General features: G+C 51.0%; 2 protein-coding genes across 2 annotated transcripts; one reads left to right on the top strand and one right to left on the bottom strand.

Moving 5' to 3' along the window:
- Positions 1 to 117: 117 nt before the first annotated feature.
- ANAPC2 (anaphase promoting complex subunit 2) lies at positions 118 to 15,996 on the bottom strand. Its single transcript, XM_090021774.1, has 13 exons — positions 15,865 to 15,996; positions 14,487 to 15,109; positions 10,966 to 11,098; positions 9,128 to 9,302; positions 8,798 to 8,917; positions 8,097 to 8,214; positions 7,832 to 8,013; positions 7,509 to 7,650; positions 6,440 to 6,515; positions 5,253 to 5,456; positions 3,085 to 3,214; positions 2,058 to 2,293; positions 118 to 664 (listed from the first exon to the last, which is right to left on the bottom strand). The coding sequence occupies exons 1-13, from the start codon at positions 15,949 to 15,951 to the stop codon at positions 452 to 454; spliced, it is 2,439 nt and encodes an 812-aa protein (XP_089877900.1). The 5' UTR covers positions 15,952 to 15,996; the 3' UTR covers positions 118 to 451.
- On the top strand, positions 15,978 to 20,084 carry SSNA1 (SS nuclear autoantigen 1). Its single transcript, XM_090021777.1, has 3 exons — positions 15,978 to 16,078; positions 16,180 to 16,379; positions 19,870 to 20,084. Exons 1-3 carry the CDS (start codon positions 16,027 to 16,029, stop codon positions 19,969 to 19,971), a joined length of 354 nt encoding a protein of 117 aa, XP_089877903.1. The 5' UTR covers positions 15,978 to 16,026; the 3' UTR covers positions 19,972 to 20,084.
- Positions 20,085 to 20,928: the final 844 nt, after the last annotated feature.

Genomic DNA, 20,928 nt, shown 5'->3' with positions numbered 1-20,928 from the left:
TGCCCTGCCTGTAGACACTGGAATCTAGGCCCTCACTGATATTTCAACCTAGGAAGAGTTGATCCCAGAGTGCTCTGCTGAGGACAGTAGATGGAAAGGAAGGGAAATCAATTCAGCCTGAGAAACAAGGCCGGTGGTTTTATTGACCAGCAAAATGGGCATAGACATGCAAGACCCAAAGCTTTACCAGGACCAGCCCTCAGCTTGCTGCAGCACCACCATGCTCTCCAGGGTGCTCTGTTCTACAGCTTAGAGAGCTATGGGGCTATCTCCATGTGGAAATGGGAAGACAATGGAGAGAAGATGCACTCCAGAACCATTATGGTTTCCCAGTGATGAGATGGGGACTATGTTTATCAGGGCTGGAAGATGCCACCTGAAGGAAGTATGACTGAAGATCTGAATACAGGCAGGAAGGAAGCCGTGCCAGGAATCAGGGAGTACTCCTTCTTTAGCTGCAGTTCTTGGGCAGGCGATAGACACCCCCAGAATAGATTAGCTGCTGGTCCCGGACTTTCTTTTGGAGGAAGCCCTGCAGTTCCTGGATGTCAATCTCTGTCACCACTGGGCCCGTCATCACAAACATCTTCAGCATGCTGTGAATCCGCTCCAAAGACAGGCTCTCCAGGTTAGTCAGCATTGCTTGGATATATGTCCAGAACAGCTGCAGGGGGACACAAAGGCATGGTTAAATTCCAGCCTCTCCCCTCACCCCTAGCAGCCACATTCTTACAAAAACCAAGGGGAACTTTGGGAGTACCAAAGACTGAGAGAGAACCCCAAAGGGCTCTGTGGGGCTGTCAGTGTCAGCTGAGGTGTACACACTCAGCCTTTGCGCACTGGATGCCTAACAGGACCACTGGGCACTGGGGACAGGCTGGAGGGCAGGCTATGCCATGTAGTGCATTAACAACTCCCTATGGCTAAGCTTCTTCACACTGCACTGTGCCGCTACATGCTCTACCAGTCCCCATCTCCCTTGGCTGGCTGTGTTGTTAACCCAGTGATTAGAAGAGAACAGCCACATTTAGAGAAGGCATTTGCCAAAAAAGGCAGTTTCAGTCAACCCTGAATAACCTGTGAATTCATAGTATCATAGTGCTTAGGACTGGAAGGGACCTAAACAGATCACCAGGTCCGACCTCCTGCCCCAGCAGGAATGAGTGCCAGGGTCATATCACCCCAGCCAAATATCTGTCCAGCCTCCTCTTGAAGACCCCCAAGGTAGGAGAGAGCACCACCTCACTTGGAAGCCCATTCGAGAGCCTGGCAGCCCTAACTGTAAAATAATGTCTCCTGATGTCCAGCCTGAACCTTCTAACAATTTGTGGCCGTTATTCCTAGTAACCCTGGGTGGTGCCTGGGGGAACAGAGCCTCTCCCAATTCCTGCTGGTCCCCCTGGTGAGTTTGTAAATTCAGCTCAAATTCAGAAACCACTTTTAGCCAAACAAAAAGAACAACTAAAAAATGCTCAAACTGTTTGTGGGGATGAGCACAGCTCACAAGGACAACTCTGCAAGGCTGCAGGTGGGGCACTCTCCTGGGACAAAGGCAGTGGTTCCAGTCCAATGGTAGAAACATCACCCAGGGAGATGGAGATATTACCCTTTCAGAGGGTTTTACTGCCTGGGTTCAGGCATTTCTCCAGCACACGGGAGATTTCAGCTCAAGGCCCTCCTTGAAATCAGGCACAGCCAGGATGGAAACTCAGCTCTTCCATATCCTAGACAAGGGTCTGTCCTACTGGACTCCTGGGTGAAGAGGGGGAGTGTCACAACTGCTTGCCTCATGAATGGCACCTAAGGCCCCTGGCAAAGCCCTCTGTGTCTACTGAAAATACCCCCCAATCAAGCTATTTATTTTGTCCAACTCCAAATGACTTTTTTCAATGCCCCTTCTACAATTCAGAGCAGGTTCAAAAAAACAAAACACAAAAAACAAAAACCAACCCTAAAACTAAAAGGCTGCTTCCTGGTCTGGCTGCCAAGCCAGAACTGCTGTTTTTTGCTCAACTCTCCTCGCTGTTCCGTAGGCACCCAAAGCACACGGCAAATACCTGCAGCTCTTCCTCCTTCTGGTCAGCCTGAGAAGCCATGGCAGAGTCACCCTCTTCGTCACTGTCTATCAGAACGACCTTCTCTGCCTGATCCTTCTGCTCCTCCTCGATCACTGTGAATGTGCCCTGTGGTTCCTCACGGAGAACGCCCTGCTGCAGCCACAGTGTCATCTTACGCCTGAGCGACATCACAGGCACTTTGAGCACTTCACTTAGCTCTGTCAGTGTCCATGTACCTGGAGGATCCCACATAAAAAAAAAACACCCAGAGAAGCACAATCAGGTCTTGGTGTAGCAGCTGGACCCTCAGCACAGCCTGTGTCCAGACCAGTCCAGCCAGTAATGATACAGCCTGTGTGCTGGCTCCTCTTACTGAACCTCCACACTAATAGTTCAGGCATAATCTGGTTCACACCTATGCTTTACCTTATCCAGTGTCCTACCTCTAGATCAGCTTCTGTTGGAGGAAAGACAAGACTCACCCATGCTGGGAGTGAAACTGCAAGTGAGGGGTAGCTTTGAGACTCAGGTAATTAGCATCCCACCTAATGAACCCTGAATGTTCCTCTTATATAAGCAGCCAGGCCCTTCCTGAGCCTGCTTAGCCATTGTCTTCTAGGTCCTTATTTACTGATGAGCTCCTTGAGCGACTGGGTGAGGTAAGAAAAGGATTTTTCTTTTGCCCCTGCCAACTCAGCAGTTACAATGAATCACTTTCTGTATCATGTTCCAGTAAGTGCCAAGCATCCAAGCATCTGCCGCTTCAGAAACAAGACATGGAACAGGCTACACTGAGGAACTACTGCAGGATCATTCTGATCTCAAGATAGAACTGAATGGGAGCTAGTGGTGGGAACAAGCAGGGAACAGGGGAGAAGGTTGAGACTGAAGTAGAGAGGGGCTTCCCAGGGCTATTGAATGGCTGTAGACCAGAAATGGAAGGAGGCAGCTAGTCATGCCAAGAACAAGGGAAAGGGCTACCAGCAAGCAAAAGCAATATCCAACTGGGCTGCATGGTCCCACTCACTCTTGGTCTGAAAGTGCAGGATGATGGCGGCATGCACAGGAGTGACAGAGAGGGAGAGTGTGCGGTCTGCCAGCTCCACATCCAGGCTCACCAGGCCCAGGTGATATTTCCAGTTCAGAGTCCTCATGGCCTGAAAAGAGAGAGGCAGGTGCTTACACCACATATACATGGCAGGGCCTTCACCTGACAGGCACCACCCCAAATGCCATTGCCACTCACAGCTGGAACAGTCACACTTGATGGCCAGCACTTTACTCAACCCCCCGCAATACACACCATTTTCCCCAGACACAAGCCATCACCCAGGCCCCAGGCACTGCCTCACCCATAGGTGCTTTTTTTTTTTTTGCTAGTAGGTGTTTGCAGATGTAAAGAAACAGAACAAAACAAAAAAAAAGACATTACTTTTAAGTCAGCTGTTCCCATGCTGAGCCCCGTGCATGCCTGGAAGAACAAGCGTGCTACTTCTACCTGGCTCTGTAGCATCTGTAAAGATCGGGCACTTTAGTGGGGCTTTTTTGGCACTTTTATCTAACAGCTGATTGAATCAGTTTTAGCTAACAGCACCAAAAAGCTCCACTGCAGTGCCCAGTCTTTACAGATGCTGCAGACCTGGGCTGAAGTCATATGCTGCTTCTTCTGGTAAAGTATTTTTTGATTTTTTTTTAAACATCTGCAAGTGTGGCTCCATGGGTGCTGAACCCCAAAGCATCCATGGAGTTGGCACTTATGTCCCCATCTGACACAGCCTAACTCCAGCCGCAGGGCTACTGTCCCACCATCATAACAGGTTGCGCAGAACCACCCTCCTCCTATGCAGTAAGGCCAATCTAGGAAGGAAGCTTTGTAGGCAAATGGGGGCAGAGGGTGATGGGGAGAAGTGAAAAGACTCCTTTTTCCCTAGGAGCACTGTTCAGTCTGGAGCAGGATTACCTCAGGAGAGAAGCAGCCTCTAAATGCAGAGGTAGGATCAGGTGTCACCCACAAAAGGTAAGAGCCCTCTGCTCACTGGGTCAGCAGGTTAAATGATTAAATGTAAGCTTCTGGTATCCCCTCCCTACCCAATGTCATGGAGGTGAAGAGATCAACTGGTGTCCCACACTTTGTGCCCATGTCTATGAATAGATGTCTGCCAGAGGAAAAGGTAGGACACAGACATGGTCTGCTTGGCCTGGCAGAGTCCTGGAAACCCTCAGGATTAGGAAAGGACATGGTAATCCCCGGTCCCAGACAGATGAGGAGACTCAGACAGCAAAGCAGAGGGCATTGATTTTAAGACATGCCAGGTTTATAATTTGCTGAGGATCCTAGGTTAAGGTTAACGTTTGGGAACTACCTGTGCTTGCCAGCACAGAGACCTTGTACTAGTTGGCCCTTGATTACTTTGGTTGCTCTGCTGAAGCATCTGAGTGTGGGGACTTTCAAACTGGTTCTATTGGCCTGGCTTGCACCTGCACATTTATTGACATAAGCTACCTGGCTGCAAGCCAGGGTGAAACCAGTATAGAAGCATCCAGAACTGCCTCAGGTTAACCAGACATGTATCAGATCACCCCTCTGGCTAAACAGGCCTCAGCCAGCTGTCCTGCAAATTAGCTCACCTGTCTCACTAACATCTACCCCTCACCCACATAGAGTAGACCAGGCCAGGAAATCCATGCTGCCTGCCCCACTCTAACACAAAACCTCTCACTGGTGAGGAGAAAAGCCTTCTGGAGCTTCAACCACCAGGCATGGTTTAGCCAAAAGGCAGGGACAGAGGTGTCCTCTGCCACTGAAGCATGCTGCAAAGGAGCACAAGCAGGCAAAAATGAGGAGCAAAGTCTAAGAGTCAACGAGAAGATGTGAATTGGAAGGATATGACTGCAACCAGACAGAAAGCTACAGTACCTTGAGAGGGCTGAGATCGTAGGTCTGGCAGCAACAGGAAGTCTTTTTCCTGCTGTCCAGGCACCAATTCTCCCTCCTGCTCCCTGACTCTACAAGCCCTTGCTGGAGCACAGCAAATGAGGCTCTCCCAAGGCAGGAGTTGTGGGAAGGGAGTGGGGTGGGGGGGAGCCCTCATGTTTTGCTGCTTTTCACTTCCTCTGCTGCACAGTTGTTTCCATGCTAATTCCAAGGAGGCCCCTGCCCCCACCCTTACGAGATGGACATCAGAGATACCTCACCTTCAGTTTCTCATACTTCTTGGAGTAGGCATCCATAGCTTCCTTAACCTGGTCTGGGAGCTCCAGCTTCTCCTCTTTCAGTGGGGGCCAAAACTCACTGGACAGGATAACAGCAACAAGACTGAACGGGGGTTTCTCCTCCTCTGGGAGCTTCTCCTCCTCATCACGGATGTTGGTATTAATGCGTCGCGAGTCAGCCATATCCTGGCAAGAGAGGCAGGATATGGCATCCAGTGTGAAGTGCCTGCTCTTCTCCCAGGCAAGCCCCTGGAGCAGGACCAACACCAACCCCCTGCAGGGCTGGAGAGCTCCCAGGGCACATCCCAAAGGAGAACAGGCTCAAGCTGCAGAAGGGGTCATGACAACAGTTTGCAGGGGAAGATGAGGAAATTACAGATGCTACAACCTCTAGTCATCCCAAAAGGAGAGCCAGAATAATGTTGAGAAAGGATCTGAGAACACCAGCGACAAGAGAAGCTAAGAGGGTTCTGTGCCTACAGACATGCACAGGGAGACTGGGTTCCATCTAGCAGAGGCAGTCAGAAATCAGGAGAACCTGGGACCTAGGTGTGACACTAATCAGCCTGAGGAAAGGTCCCTACATGGCTTCTCCTGCCCTAGCTAGAAGGCAGGACAGGGAAGGCCTACAGGCCCAACCTGTACATCAATGCAACAGACCAGACTGCTGAGCAGGAAGAAGGTGGTGGCTCTGGCTGAAATGTCAAGCAATTACGGGACTGGAAGTGCTCGGGAAACAGCTGACCAGGAAGACTGGAAACAGGCAAGGGAATCCACTCCCAGAGGGCCCTGGATCCAACCTGGTGGTGTCCATCACTTGCCCTAGATACCCCGAGGCAGAGCCCAAAGCACTGTTGGTCATGGTCTTCATAGAGACTTCTGGGGATGCAGCTCTTGCTCCAGAAGGAGCTCAGCCCACTGGCAGGCAGAGCTGGCCAGACAGCTGTGAGGACAACAGCTCCAGAGCCAAGGCAGCCCTACCTCAGATCAACTGGCCAACCCACAGGATTCAGAACAGGGAAGGATTTTGAGCATGGTTATGGTAGCTTTTGACTACCCTCAAAAGGCCCCTTTCCCACAGCCCTGCAGGCTCTTCTGTCCCCTCCCAACAAAGATCCAATCTCTCTGGCATGCCCAAACTGCTGGGGCTGCAAAAACCAAGAGCCTACCTTTAACATGACCTCGCAATAGTGCATCTGGGCTTCTCCAAATCGCAGCTTCAGCAGCTCCACATTGCGAATTTCCCTAATGCCAAGAGACAGAGGATAGGATGCAAATCTCTGGGAAGGGACAGCCCTTCCATCCTAGTGGAACAAAGTAGGGATGGCAGCAGCCCTGGAGGCACGCTTACTTGAGCATGCCGCCCTGCAGTCTCCACTCCCCAAGGGAAGCTCCAAGATCCCAGGGAGGAGGGACCCAGATGCATCCACCTGCACTCTTCTGGCCAGGCACTACTGGAGTTGTGTCAGCCATTTGCACCACTTCCAGGTGGGATAGCAGTTTGCCCAATTTCCCCATCCACTCTCCCTGCTAAGCCAAGAGTAGCCACCAGTGCCCTTGCCAACCACTCATGCCAGGCTACCCAGAAAGGGGGCAGGTTTAATTAGTCCCATGTCAGATATGGAAAACCATCATCTGGCTTGTGGTCAGCAAGTAAGTTAGAAACAGAGATGGGTCTCATGACTCCCCAGTCCTGCACCCTAGTTCTTGTCACAGGCTGTTCTCCCACACAAAGCAACCTGGAGGTTGTCAGTACCACTAGAAGAGGCATGACTGAGCCCAGGGCGTACCTGGAGACCCGCAAAGCTACTTGGCTAGCAGAGGCCTACTCTCTTTCATTGTTTCTTCACTTAGGGACACACTGCTGTCTGCCAACTGCCTCAGGGCCCCACAGCACAAGCCAGATTTGCAAGGTTACTAATTCAGTTCTGTGGCTCAAATCACCCCAAATCCCTTTGAATTACCCAAGCCCAAAGAACCACTGCCTCTGCTGATGGCCCCTGCTACCTTCCTGGCCCAAGCCACATGAAGCCAGGAGCTATTTGACTTAATTCTCTCCAGTGACTGCCCAAGTCCATACCAATGGGCCAAAGGGGTTGGCATGTGATCTCAGGCTGTGAGCACAGAGATGCAGAGCAGACAAAGCAAGGCAAACCTTTTCTAAGACTGTCTGGGCCCAAGGCAAAGCCTTGCCAAGGGACTTCCTCCACACAGCCTCAGGGCTTGGGCTAGTCTCACCTTTCCGCACTGTAGTTGAATTGGTGCAGCAGCCGGTCAGCAAGCAATGTGCGATACTCATTGATGAACAGGTCTTTGCTGCCATAGATGCTCACCAGCAGGCTGATAATGTCTGAGGAGCGTCGTTTGGAGCTCGACTTCCCTAACAAGACATGTCAGACCACACTGTGAGGGAGATGCCCAGTTGTTTCATCCCAAGCTCTGGCTCATTCAGGGCTAGGGACTACCAGCACTCACAGAGCACCCCAAAGGGGAAATAACAGGCAGTGGGACATTTATGGAAGGATGCTTGCAACTGGGGCTTTCTGATCCTCATGTCTAACCTGGGTCTGCATCAACTGGGTCAGGTACCCAATCTTCTGGCTCTGAAATATCATCATCACTCTCTTGGCCATTTTCCAGTGTCACTGGGTCAGCTTTGGAGAGCTCATTTGCTAAGTCACCAGATCCTTCAGCATCACCTGTGAGACCTGCCACAATCTGCCGCACTGTGTCTTCCCTGGTCCTGTCCAAAAGCAGAAAATAAATCGTGAGCAGGATGGATGGGAGAGCAAGTAAACATGGCAGAGCCACCTCAGAGCTCCTTACCTCAGGTACTTCCTGATAGGCTCACAGGCCACCTCCAGAATAACCATGGAAGGATCCAGCTCACGCAGTGCTTTGATGGCCGAGATGTAGAGAGTAATGATGTCTGAGGTGTTGACCCCTGAAGTAAAAGGGGAAGGGCAGATAGAATCTCAGAGAAGAGAACAAATACTTGGATGTAAAAAGGGCCCAAAGGGAGTCTCCCAGGGCTTGTCCACAATGCAGGGGTGGAGCATATCAGCCAGACTGGACCTGAATATACCTTGCCCATCCATACACAGGCACATTTCACACATGAAAAATATGTTGGTGAGGCCGCTTGGGGATCTCTCGCCATTATCTGAAGCGAGAGAGACCTGCGGGCTAAAGCAGGGCAGCACTTTGGAGAGGTCCTCGCTCAGATAAGCACAGTTGGTCTGGAGCCGGGCCACCCTTCTAGCTCCAATTCCTTACCGCAGTGCAGAGTATATGTAAAAAGCAGAGAAGCTTGGGCTCAATATTTGCGACAGGAAACACCCACAACACAGCACTGAACACCAGGGAGAACCTAGCATGGCAGGGATCCGTCAGCATGCTGCCCCACTCTCACATTGTCATGCTCCTTTGCACAGTGCCAGAGCTGCTCTGCAGAAGATCCCTACTCACTTGTACAAAGCTCTGTCACAGTCCCTTCACAGAGACTCACATGGGGTGGAAATACTTACCTGGGTGAAGAAGTCGCATTTCCAGAGCACTTTTCAGGGAGCTGAGCAGTTGCTGCCTCTGATTGGTCCTTTCCAAGCAGAACTTGAGATCTTCCACAGCTGGCTTTGACTCAGGAAAATCTACGGCAAACAAGCAATCAGAAAGGTGCCAGACTGCATAAAGAGGAGGAGTGGAAGATGTGGCAGCATGGACAGCACCTTGTGCATTCCAGGGAAGTTTAAGTGGGGCCTGCACAACCAAGGGGAAGGCATGGGCTGGTAAACAAGGGGAGAGCAAGTTAGCATGGTATGGGTAGAGATCACCATGGTATGGGCAGAGATCACCATTACCTCGAATAATACTGAAGAGCTCTTCAATACGCATGCTGGCATAGATACGGTAGAAGAACCTCTGGACATGGCACCGCCACCGCTTCAGGGTACTGCTGGCCTCCAGGTCAGGATGAGCCACGGGGTTGTCCTGGAGGAACACTCTGCTGAGCCAGCCAATCACCTTCTCAATCCACTGTAGGCAGAAAATAAAGAGGATAAGAATGTAATTACTGCCAATCATTGTGGTTTTAGGGAAAACACTCCCATCCAACACATTATATTTCATTTTTTTTGGTACGATTACAGGCTTTGTTGATACTGTACCTAGGCAGATACCTTTATTTAAAGTGCATGTTACATGTCATAAGAACCGAGTCACCGATAGATAGCACTGAGTCACTGTCATTTGAGAATCACCATTGAAAAAAGGTGATTCTAGTGAGGTTCAAAAAGGCTGGTACCTCAGCCTGGTACTATAAAACATTTGCATCAATTATTTGTAAGCAAATTATAATAACAAATCACTGCTGATAATATTTGCAGATTATGCAAAGACTGGAGCGGTGGTAAAGAGAAGGTCACAGCAGCCATGCAGAGCTAGGCCCATTCAAACATGCTTTTTAATACAAGAAAATTCAAGATCATTCATCTAGGAATAAGGAATGCAAGCCATGCTAACAGAACAGGGAGTCTGTGTTCTGGAAAGCAGTGACTCAGAAAAGGATTTAGAGCTGACAACAGATAAATAGCTCCACAGGAGTTCCCCATAAGCTGCTGAGGCAAAAATGGCTAGCATGATCTTTGCAGCCAGGGAAGCCATGAGGTGATTTTGCTTCCGTGTATGGCACTGGTGAGACAGACACTGGACTGAAGCAGCATCCAGCCTGGGATAAGGCCAGCATTTGTAAAAAGATGCTGAAAAACTGGAAAAGGTACCAAAAAAAGGATGAAAATTAATTCAGAGCTGGAGAAAATGCCTATTAAGAGAGCCTTAAAAATTCAGTCTTTATACTGACAAAGCAAGCAGATTGCCAAGTGACTCCACGGGGCTGCTTCAGTCCATTTCTTGAGGCGTTGGATAATGAATACTAAAGGCTCCTTACTCTCATATGGAGAAAAACATAACAGGACATGATGACTGAGAGTGGAACCTAACCAATGAGGGTGAACAACCATTGGAATAAACCACCAAAAGACATGGTAGATTCTCCATCCTTAGTTGCCTTCAAATCCAAGACTGCCTGCTCCTGGGAAGATATGCTTTATCCCAACATGTTCCTGGATTCTTTCCTTGGATTCAGTGACAAAAGAAGGGGCAGCTGGGATCTCCTGTATAAACCTGGGCTGTCCCTGAATGAATTCTTAATTAATATGGGTGAAACTGAGTGAAATATTATTACTTCCTGTAATACACAGGGAGTCAGGTTAGATCAGGGGTCAGCAACGTTTTTTGGCAGAGTGCCAAAAATACTTTCAACCTTAACGTGTAAAATGTTGGTGTGTCAGGAGTGGACATAGGGGAGCTGCAAGGGGCTCAATCTTTGTTGAAGTAGTACAGCCCTGGCTACTTCCCCACCATCCACCCCAAGATGTGCATGCCAAGCAAAATGCCTTCACAAGCCACACTGGCATGTGTGCTGGGGGCTGCCTACCCCTGGGTTAGATAATCTTATGCTGCTTTCTGGCTTTAAACAGAAATGCAGCACTTTTACTATCTCTTCTACCAGCCACTGGGGATCCTGGATGATCAGACAAGGCCTTTCCCAAATAAGCTGATATGAAAATAAGCCTCTTTAACTTGCAACTGAAGTAGACACGTTGCCTTAGTCACAGCCCCTGATCAGCGTGGGGCTTACCTCCTGGAACTCGTTCAGAAAAGAGCGCTCGTATTCACCCCTGCATCTCCGCTCCATCCTCTCCTCAATCATCTTGTGCAGGATAGTTGTCACAGCATCAGAACTCACCCTCTCCAACAGGTTCAGCCTGTGGCTGCAGATATAGACAAGGGGCTTCATTTACAGCACACAGAGAAAAGCACAAAGCAAATGTCTAATAATGGAGCCTGGGAAGGAGGGAAGATGATCCCTACCTAGAAGAGGGTAAAATTGTGTGCCTACTTCAGGGCAATTGTCATGGTGTACATTTCTAGCTAGATCACCTGGCTTCTAGTTTGTGAAGAGAATTGGTTTTTCTCAGTCAGCAGGATGGCTATTTGGGGAGGACTGCCATCCAATAGGAAGCAAAAACAGAAAATGGGGCAACTGGACCCAAATTTATATCATCAAGCATTTATCAGCTAGGAATAATGAAAAAGCATGAGCATTTTCCAAGATCTAGGCAGGAAAGAAACTCCTTCCAAAAACTTACAAACACACTGCTTTTTCAAAGATTCCCAGCAGTGCAGAGGAAGTAAGGAGTCACAGCTTTAAACATTTCATTTATTTCTAACATTTGATATTGTTAAGAGAGTTAAATGTTTAACAATCCCAGGTACATTTGAATTTCGGCTATTTGAGTTATGTGTTCTTAACACACACTGCTATGGGCCCCAGATTGCAGCTATGCAAGGTAAAAAAACCTAGGAGTCAAACGTCACCTGCAAAGCAAGAGCATAAACAGGTTTACTCTTTAGGAGTAATCTTCAGGACATACAAAATCATTAGCCATTGCTTCCAGTCCATGCTGATGGATTAGAGAACTGGAGAGATATTTCTCGCCCCTCAAGTAAAGAGAGGAAGGCTAGATTTTCAGCAAAGGGACTATGTGAAGCTTGTATAAAGTTCATATAAAAAGCCAGAGGTTTTAAATAGAATAGGAATTCCTAAACCTTTCCAGAGTTCAGGATCCACTTTTGCTTGCTGTTTTATATCCAGGGATCCTGGTTTTCCACAATAAAAAACCCTGCAAATTCTCTGATAAAAAACCCCTCAAAATTTCTTATTAAAACACCAAACTTATTAAAACTCCATGACTAAAATGAAAGGGCACTAATAGAGAGAGAGGGGGAGAGAGAGAGAGAGAGAGAGAGAGAGAGAGAGGTATCAGTTGAACACAATGCTTTCTTGATAATATTTATAATTTTAAAGCAATTTGGAAGCCTACCAGTGCCTCAATCATTATAAAAAAGTAAGTTCTAAATACTTATACATTTTGGTATTTGATTTTGGGTTATCATGGAAAATCAGAGCTCCCTTTGTCCCCTTAGCTCACAGAACACAGGTCTAGGCCCCTCACTCCCAAGCCACAGCCCCCCAGCTGGTGCTCCTCACTGCCCACCCACAGCCCCCTGGACCTTGCCAGTGCCCCTCACTCCTCCCCACAGCTCCCCAGCCCTGCTGGTGCCCCTCATTCCCCACCCACAGCCCCCTGCCCCCCCAGCCATGCCAGAGGGGGCCCCCAGCTGGCAGCGTTACAGGGCCAGGGGTCCAGGTCCGCAACACTCTGCCCCTTGCAGCAGCTCCAGAGTCCCAGCTGCCACCCACAAGAGGCGGCAGCTGCTGCAGTGAAGTGGAGCGGAGCCCGCCCCCTCCCCTGCCTGCTGCAGGCTTGGGTGGGCCCAGCTTCCCATTGCTGCACTTACTCATGCCCCCTGATCTATGCATGGGGCAGGGTTGGGTTGCCTGCTGGGGGCTTGGGCTCCCCACCCTCCCCCAGGCTCTCCACAGCCCAGCAGGTGTGACCCGGTGTGGCAGAGAAGAGTGGGGCTATATGCAGAAGCTCACTGCTGCTGCAAGCTCTGCGCTGCCTTGGCAAGGCACCCCCTGCCTTCATGGCAGCAGTGAGGGCAGCAGTATGAGGTTGTACCCCTCTTTGCTGCCATGCGGGCAGGGGATGCCTCATCAGGGCAGCATGGACCTCACAGCAGCAATGAACTTCCCCATGAGGCCCTGCTCTGCCCTGCTCTGCTGGATCACACCTACCGGGCTGTGGAGGTCCCAGGGGAGGGCAGCAGGGTGGGGAACCCAAGCCCACAGAAGGCAGGGGAACTCAAGCCCGCAGCCGGCAGCCCACCCCTGCCTGGACCCCCACCCTGAGCACAGATCTGGGGGGCACAGGTGCCCCCAGTCCTGCAAGGAGTGCGCACAGTGGTGGGGAGCTGGCCCCACCCCCTGAATGAACCACCCATGGCCCTGTCCTGCTCCCCACCGGGGCCCTGAGGCTGCATATTCTGACCCCAGGCCTCAAACCCCACACATCTTCCTGGCTGGCAACAGCTTCAGCCCCACCCCCACCCAACTCCCTCCTTCCCTATGGGGGCTTCAATCCCCCTCTGCTCCTCCCTGCCCCTGCTGCCGCCAGACCTACCCCTCCAGGCCGCCTGGCGGCCATATGTGCACTCCCTGCCTGAGCACCCTCCTGCTGCTCCCACTAGCCCCTTGCAGGCTGGAACTCTGCCAGCCTGCACAGAGCTCTTTGCAAAAGTGCAAAATCCATGGGTTTTTCCATTAAAAGGAAAATACCATGTTTTCCTTGGGTAAAGGGGGAACCTGCGTTTTTCTGTTTTTCCATGGCAAACGGAAAACCCAGATCCCTGATTATATCCCCACTAGCTCTCCAGTTGCCTGTAATATTCTCTAGCTAACACACTGCAAATAAGAACTGCTTTCTAATGGAAAAACAAGCAAATATTTTCTAAACTCCTGTTCAGGAGTTGTGTAGTACCTCTTGCAAATCATCCTTAAGGTCCCAACAGAAGCATTAACAAGGCCACACTGCACACGTAGGGTATGCATACAGTATTTAGTACTTTGAATTTGGCCAACTTCTTCAAGATCTTTAGTAGGCAACCGTGGACCCTTCTGGATCCCAGTGTATGCGCAAGAGGTCACAAGGACCTTCAATGCATTTGGCTACAAGTATGGAGAAGTGGGGGGTGCCCAGACCTTCTATTCCCCCTTTAGCCCATTGAGACAGTACCCAAAAGCCAGACAGTCTGGGCATTCGGTGCCTCGACAGTTGTAGTTATATGTGCATCCAAGAATCATATCCGGGTCTCTCGTGTGGCAGACAAGGATTCTACTACCGAACCACAAAAGCAGGCTCAAGATCTTTAGCATCTGGGGAAAAGAAAATATTTTGCCTAGAATCATTGTCTCCAGAGGGAACAGAAGCCTAAAGGGAGGTGATAATCTCACAGCAGTTACCAGGACCACTCTCCTCTGTCAAAGAGCTGCTGTAGCTCAGCCACAGGTTATGGGCTGGATGTAGAAATCATTGGGCAAGATTTTCTGGACAATGCCTTGCAAGAATCAGACTAGGGTGAGACGGACCTTTCTGACTTTCATACGCATGACAGGCCTGTAGACAGTGTACTTTCTGAATGGTATATCGATTCTGTCCAACAGATCCCTTTCCTCCCTCCCTCCAAGATACATACAGGATCTCACTGAGCTGCTGAAATTGCTCCATGGCTGTGGGACACCAGCACTGGTCTTTCTTACTGTTGCAGCCTGCACACTGCTGGCTGTTTCCTCCTCCCTCTTCTGTATCACTCTCTTGATCATTTTCACTCATACTGCTCTCACACTCATTCATTCCATCCTCTCCTTTCTTCCACTGCTGCATATATATCCTGAAGGTGCGGCTGTAGAACTGCTGGATCATCTCCTGGAAGGTCTTTGTAGTGGAGAAGAAGAGGATGGCTTTAAACATGGTGTACACTTTCTCTCGTAGCATCTGGGAACCCGTTCCAAGGAGCAAGCCTGCTTTGGTCCATTTTTCCAGAAGATCTAGACTGTTTAGATAAGGGTCTAGGCGGCACTTGAGCAGACAAAATGCATCCAGGAGGAGTAAGGCGCACTGGGGCTCCTCAGCTGTGTTTTCATACTGGCCAATGCAGTTCCAGAATTCAGGAGCTATATTTGTCTGAAGATCTGTCTGTAAAACTTGAATGAACCATTCTTCTATGACACAGTGCAAGTCATAGCTCCGCAGCACTTCCAAAGCAGCCCGCAAGTCGCCGTCCTTCAGTGGTTCCACTGGTCCAGACCTGGGTGCTGCCTAGAGAGACGCCAAGGTAAATGAAAGCAGGGACTCCCAAAGGGTGACTGAGGCTGGAGAGACAACCCGTCTCAGGGGGCAGTCTACAGATGGAGCCACTCAGCAGCAGGCCCTTGGCTTGTGTCCACAATAGGGTATAGCAGGGACTGAAAGCTACCAGCTAACTGGCATCTGGCATCCCTCCTGGGCAGGGAGGTGGAGGTCTCAGCCCCACTCCTAATGGGGAGCTGTTCACATCACGAGGGCGACCGCTGGTGTGGTATTAATGCCTCTTGCGCCCCAGCTGACATGGGCGCCATGACCGAGTGAGCCCCCCTCCATCCCCTCTGCGGGTCATGAGCCACTGTCAGGCTCTCCCCAGCCTGAGCCAGCACACGAGCAGGTCCCACTCCAGGCCTGTCAGGGCAAGGCCTTCGGCAGCACCCGCACTTCGAGAGCGGCAACCGAGCGCAAGGAGCGGGCACGAGGCCGGCACGGCAGCCGCGTCAGAGACTGCAGCCCGCGCACCTGCCACCGCCCCCTCGCGACCCCGCGGACATCCCGTGACAAACGTCAACGCTGGGAGCTGGGGCTTGCCGCAAGGCGCCTTTTCCGAAGACATCCCCAGGCCCCGAGACTGCGCCCCCCCCGACGCCCCCCTCGAGGCCTGCGGGCCCGCTCTGGGAGCCGCGGGATCCCCCTACAGCCGCCCGGCGGCGGGCTCAAAACAAAACACCCGAGACGAGGCGCGGGGAAGGAGTGGGGCCCGCACTCACCAGCCCCAGCGCGGCGGGCGGCACGAGGCCGGCGCCCAGCGCGTGCCAGCCCGCCGAGAGCCCCGCGCCGGGGGCCGCCGCCGCCATGGGCCGAGCGGGGGCGGGGCGGGGCGGGGCGGCGCGGGCGCAGGAGGCCGTTGGCGGCAAGAGGCCGGGGCGGCTATGGCGCAGCAGGGGGCGGCGCTGCAGAGCTACAACAACGAGCTGGTCAAGTGTGAGGGCCGGGCCAGGCGCGGGACCGGGGCGCGGGGCGGCGGCGGGGGGCGCGGGGCCCGGGCCGCGGGCGCTGAGCGCCGTGCCTCCCGTGTGGCGCAGGCATCGAGGAGCTGTGCGCGCGGCGGGACGAGCTGGGCCGGCAGATCGCGCGCGAGGAGGAGGAGAAGGCCAAGCTGCAGAGTGACATCCGGCTGCTGACCGAGCGCCTGGCCCGCCTCAACGAGGGGCTGGCCCGTAAGATGGCCACGCGCAACGAGTTCGAGCGCACCATCGCCGAGACCGAGGCGGCCTACGGCAAGGTAGCGGCCCGGCCCGGCCCGGCCCGGCGGGACACGTGAAACCGTCCTGAGCCGGCTGTAAAGACGCCTCCTCCTGGAGAAAGGAAATCTGGGCACACGCCGGGGTCCGGGCCTGGGGAGCGGGGCTGGGTCGGGAAGGGCCACTGATGTTTACAAATGGGGCCTGGTACAAAGAAGGTCGAGAAGCACCATGCTGTCCTGGGGTGGGGGCTGCAACGTGGTTTTGGGGCCCCCCAATCCATGGGCAAGTCACAGTTGCGGTAGAAAGTGGCTGAAATGAAATGGGGCGGGGCTGCGAGGCAGGTGCGGGGTGCTGGGGACACCTGGGGCGGGGAAGGGGCTCCCTGTCTGCATGGAGCCCGTTCAGTGTGGCGCAGGTGGCGAGCGGGCACAGCCCCTTGGCCGCAGGGTAAGATGGGCCGGCCTGGAGAACCACTGCTCTAGAGTAGCGCGGGGCCAGCCTTTCTTATGCCACGGATTAGCTCCGTGCCCTCCCTGGGTGTCACTGATTCCCTTTCCCTGTCCCATCTGCTGCTTTTCCCTCTGCTCGGTACCCTTTGCTCCTAGTGCCCAGTCTCTTCCTCTGCTTTCAGCCAGCTCCCTGCCTTGTGATCCCCGTCTGATTTCCTGCTCTGCTTTCTGCTCCCTGCTCCATCTACTGCTGTGCTGCCTGACCCCACTCCCCCGGCACAGGCCACAAAAAGGATGCCCATGCAACTTGCAGTACTCCTGCCATAGGCTGGCCACCCCGGCTGTAGATGGTCATAATTTGGTGCATCATCAAGAAGGGCTGGCAGCAGCAAGAGTAGCAGTGCGTCCCTTCTTTAGCCTTGTGCACCAAGTGGCTGGCAGCTTAAAGGTACTTGGGCATCTTCCAATGGACAGGACTTAGAGGAGGATCTTGTGAGCTCACCCCAGGGAGTGCTGTCTCACGACTGTGAATGCACAGAGTCAATTCTTGAAGACCCACAGTTACCAGGAATTAACTGTTCTGTCTAGCCCAGCATAGAAGCATGGATCATGGTCAATAATAAGGGTTGTGAAGGAAATGAAAATAGTGGAGAAAGAAGAAACTTGAACTTGTCTTCACTGCTGTGGGATTTTATGTTGGGGTCTGTCTTTCTCCCCATGTTTGCCTCACCCCTCTCCCAGTGGCCTTCCAGGAATGACTCTCAGTATCTTACCTATTCTTAATCTCTTATCTCCTCTGAGCCTTCCCCTCTTTAGATGAGAACTACTGATTGTAGTGACCTTCACTGTGCTCAAGGCAGCATTATGGCTTCAGAGAGCATTTGCTGCTGATTGTCCTAGATCTGTGTTTCTCAACCTGTTGGTTGCAACCCAAAAGTTGGTCACAAAAATATATAAAAGGGTTGTAAACAAACTTTAAAAATTGATCAACAAACTTCAAAAATGGATTCTCTTTTAGAAGAGAAAAATGTGGAAAACTGAGGCTTTTCCCTTGCAGGCTGGCAGAATTCCAGCTTCCATGGGGCTACTTGGGGGTCCCCACATATTGGAGACCTGGGGGTGGGGGGTAGTAGGTTGGGCCTGGCCATTGATGTTTACAGATGGGTCCTTGTCCAAAAAAGGTTGAGAACTGCTGTCTTAGATCACAAGGGACAAACAGCTTAGGGACGGGTAAGCTTTGTGTTCTCTCCAGGGGATCCTTTAGTAGAGTTGTCATGGCAGAAGTCCTGCCTTGCATTGTTTCTCCAGTGTTGCTATGTCTGAGTTATAGGAAGACTGGAAGGGTGTGAAAAGCTCATGGCACCTGCAGTTGTCATGGCACAATCATGTAGATTGTGTGAGAACTGTGCTGTAGTCTCTTAGTATTTACTGTATGAGTGTAATGAATGGAGCCTGGAAAAAAAACTACGTAGCAGGGCAAGGCGACATTTCCCTTTCCAGATGTGTTGGTTGTGGGGCAGAGAGGATAGTGCCTGCAGAAAGTGGATAAAGCAGGTGCTGCTACTCTGGCAAGACCCATGCAGCTGCCAGATACAAGTTTATCTATGTAGAAATTAAAAAACAGCTCACACTGGCAAGCCATGGAAGGGCATTATTGGCCATTAGGCCTGTATGAAGTGGTCAGCATTCACTTCGGATTTGGCCAGTTCGGGGGACAGTGTTTCGATTTGGTGATTTGAATCACTGTCCCGAATCGATTTGCCTGAAACTGATTCAGAGATTCGGCTCCTGTCAAATCTCCGAATGGCCCAGGCCCATCCCCTGTCCGCTCTCTTGGGCCGCCCCAGCTCCCGGCATTTTGAAAAGAAAAAGCCCCAACGCAGCAGGTGCTGCCAGTTGGGGGAGCAATCCCCACTGCTCCCTACTGCCCTGTGGGGTGCTCTGCACGAACCCTTTGACTCCCCCCTGCTTTCCCATGGTTGCCCTGCCTGCTGTGGTTCTGGCCCTTTAAGAAAAAAAAAAAAATGAGAGAAACCCCGGACTCACTGTTCCTACCAGCGGGGGAAATCCGCCCTGCCTTATGCCATGTGGGGGGCTCTTCCACGGAGATTCAGAGAGCTTTAAATCGATTCAGACCTTTAATTTTAATTGGTTGCCTGATTCGATTCAGTGATTGGGCCATTGAATCTGGCCGAATCTCCTCTGAATCGAATCACCACCCGAAGCTTTGCACAGCCCTGTTGGCTATGATGGGAACTGGCTGAATGTACTAGAATGGTGCTGTGGCTAACAGATCTAATGCAAGCCTTAGCTGTATGTTCCTGTGAATGCTGAGTTAAGGTAGAGATGATATTGCCTTTGTATACAGCATCAATGAGACAATTACTGAGTATTGCCTTCTCTGTACCAAGAAAAAAATGTCCACGTATAGGAAAGTCATCAGAAGAGAGTTACAAGAATGATCCAAGCTCTGGAAATCCTAGCTTGCAAAAGACTAAGGAACTCATAATAAAGAGAAAAGTGAGAGAGAACTTGAGACAAAGTATCTGGCTAGGGAAAAGGTTTAGCAGAGTGCCCTTCACTGGAGCAGACAAGGCAGAACACAATCCAAAAGCCTGGTACACTTTTTTTAGCAGTGAGAGTACTTAGCAGCTGACCATGGGATGTGACAGATTTTATCACTTGGCATCCTTAAATCAAGGATTTGTGCATCTTTCTAAAAACCCTCCTGTTCATCCCCTTGTTACTGGTTTGATGCAGGAGTCACAGAGGGAGGTTCTCCGGCCTGTATGCTGTAGGAAGCCACAATGGTCTCTCCCAGCCTTAACATCTATGAATATTAATAAATGGCTTTTGCAATCATTCCATTTGGCTTCCTCCAAAACACAGGCCAGATAACCCTCCCCTAACAATTCTAGCATCAAACCACTAGCTTGCACTTCCCAGAAGTTTTAAAGACTGCACTGGTGGAAAATTCCTCTTGACCATAAAGGGATCAGTTGAATGGTTAATTCAGAAGCAACCTGTGATAAGAGAGTTTGTGTAGGAGGTAAGTAACTTCTGTTTCTTTCCCCCTTAGATCCTGGAAAGTTCCCAGACACTGCTAAATGTTCTGAAGAAGGAAGCGGGGAATCTGAGCAGAGCCACAGAGCCAAAAAGCAGCGTTGTAAAAGAGAGCTGAGCACATGGACTCACACATTCCTAAAGTCTCTCCCTTCTTGGACTGAGGGGAGCTGCTATCATTTTGGTATATGTGGAGGAAACAATGTCTAGTAAAATCTTCATTTTGCACAAGTGTGTTTTCCTTTCAGAAGGGCCTTGGCACAAGGTGAAGAAAAGTAAAATTTGACCTTCACTTAGCAAAGCTCAGTAACAAATGCCATTAGAGTTCAGCCAGAATGCTAGGCAGAAGCTGTGCACAGCCCAGCCCGAGGGAGAAAGGAAACTCAGCAATTCAGTGCCTTCTTCTGAGAGAAAGCAGATGCTTCATTTTAGCAAGAGGAGTTTGAAGTCTATATGCTTACTCAATGTAGAGAAGAGCTCATCTCCCAGGAACCAGTGTAGTGCAGTAGCACTCGTTAGGAAACAAGGTGCAGAAACCTGGTCCTTGTGCTCTTTGTAGAGTCAGTTTTGCCAAGAGAGAAGTAGAGCAGATAGAAAGGACTTCTTCATACAGGAGTGGTTTATCTCCATGGAAGTGCCTGCCTGGCTGGCTAGAGGCAGAAGAGAAAAAGCATGGGAGGTGCATGTTGCTTGTGTGCATATGTGATGGAAGAGAGGGGCAGGGAACTAAGGAGAGGTACCAGCAGCAGAGCTGGACTTTGGCATAGAGTGCACAGAGCTTTTGTGCTCAACTACCACACACCCCTTTGCTGATAAGGAGTGAAGACTACTGCTAGGGAAGGCTAGCAGTCCATGCAAAATGCATATTGAGACAAAATCTACTCTGAGTTGACTCTGAATCTTATTGACTCTGAATCGTAGCCCTACCCTCCAATGTCTCTACTACTCCCCTCAGCTTGGTGTCATCTGCAAACTTGCCGAGAGTGCGCTTTATGCCATCTTCCAGGTCACTGACGAAGACATTGAACAAAACCAGCCCCAGGACCAACCTCTGCGGCACTTCACTTAATACGGG

The sequence above is a fragment of the Crocodylus siamensis genome, chromosome 11, assembly GCF_052110815.1.
Source record: "Crocodylus siamensis isolate JL-2025a chromosome 11, ASM5211081v1, whole genome shotgun sequence".
In the NCBI taxonomy this organism is placed as follows: domain Eukaryota; kingdom Metazoa; phylum Chordata; order Crocodylia; family Crocodylidae; genus Crocodylus; species Crocodylus siamensis.
Note: the sequence above shows the minus strand (reverse complement) of the source record. Positions and strands in the feature narration are given on the sequence as shown.

Bases quoted from the DNA above. Each gene is read 5' to 3' on its own strand.
- SSNA1 (XM_090021777.1), top strand. From the start codon at position 16,027: ATGGCGCAGCAGGGGGCGGCGCTGCAGAGCTACAACAACGAGCTGGTC. The intron at 16,079-16,179 runs GTGAGGGCCGGG...CGTGTGGCGCAG, and splicing joins CAACAACGAGCTGGTCAAGT to GCATCGAGGAGCTGTGCGCG. The intron at 16,380-19,869 runs GTAGCGGCCCGG...TTTCCCCCTTAG, and splicing joins CCGAGGCGGCCTACGGCAAG to ATCCTGGAAAGTTCCCAGAC.
- ANAPC2 (XM_090021774.1), bottom strand. From the start codon at position 15,951: ATGGCGGCGGCGGCCCCCGGCGCGGGGCTCTCGGCGGGCTGGCACGCG. The intron at 6,516-7,508 runs GTGAGACTAGCC...TCTTGGCATTAG, and splicing joins TTCAACTACAGTGCGGAAAG to GGAAATTCGCAATGTGGAGC. The intron at 2,294-3,084 runs GTGAGTGGGACC...GGGATCCTCCAG, and splicing joins CCTGCACTTTCAGACCAAGA to GTACATGGACACTGACAGAG.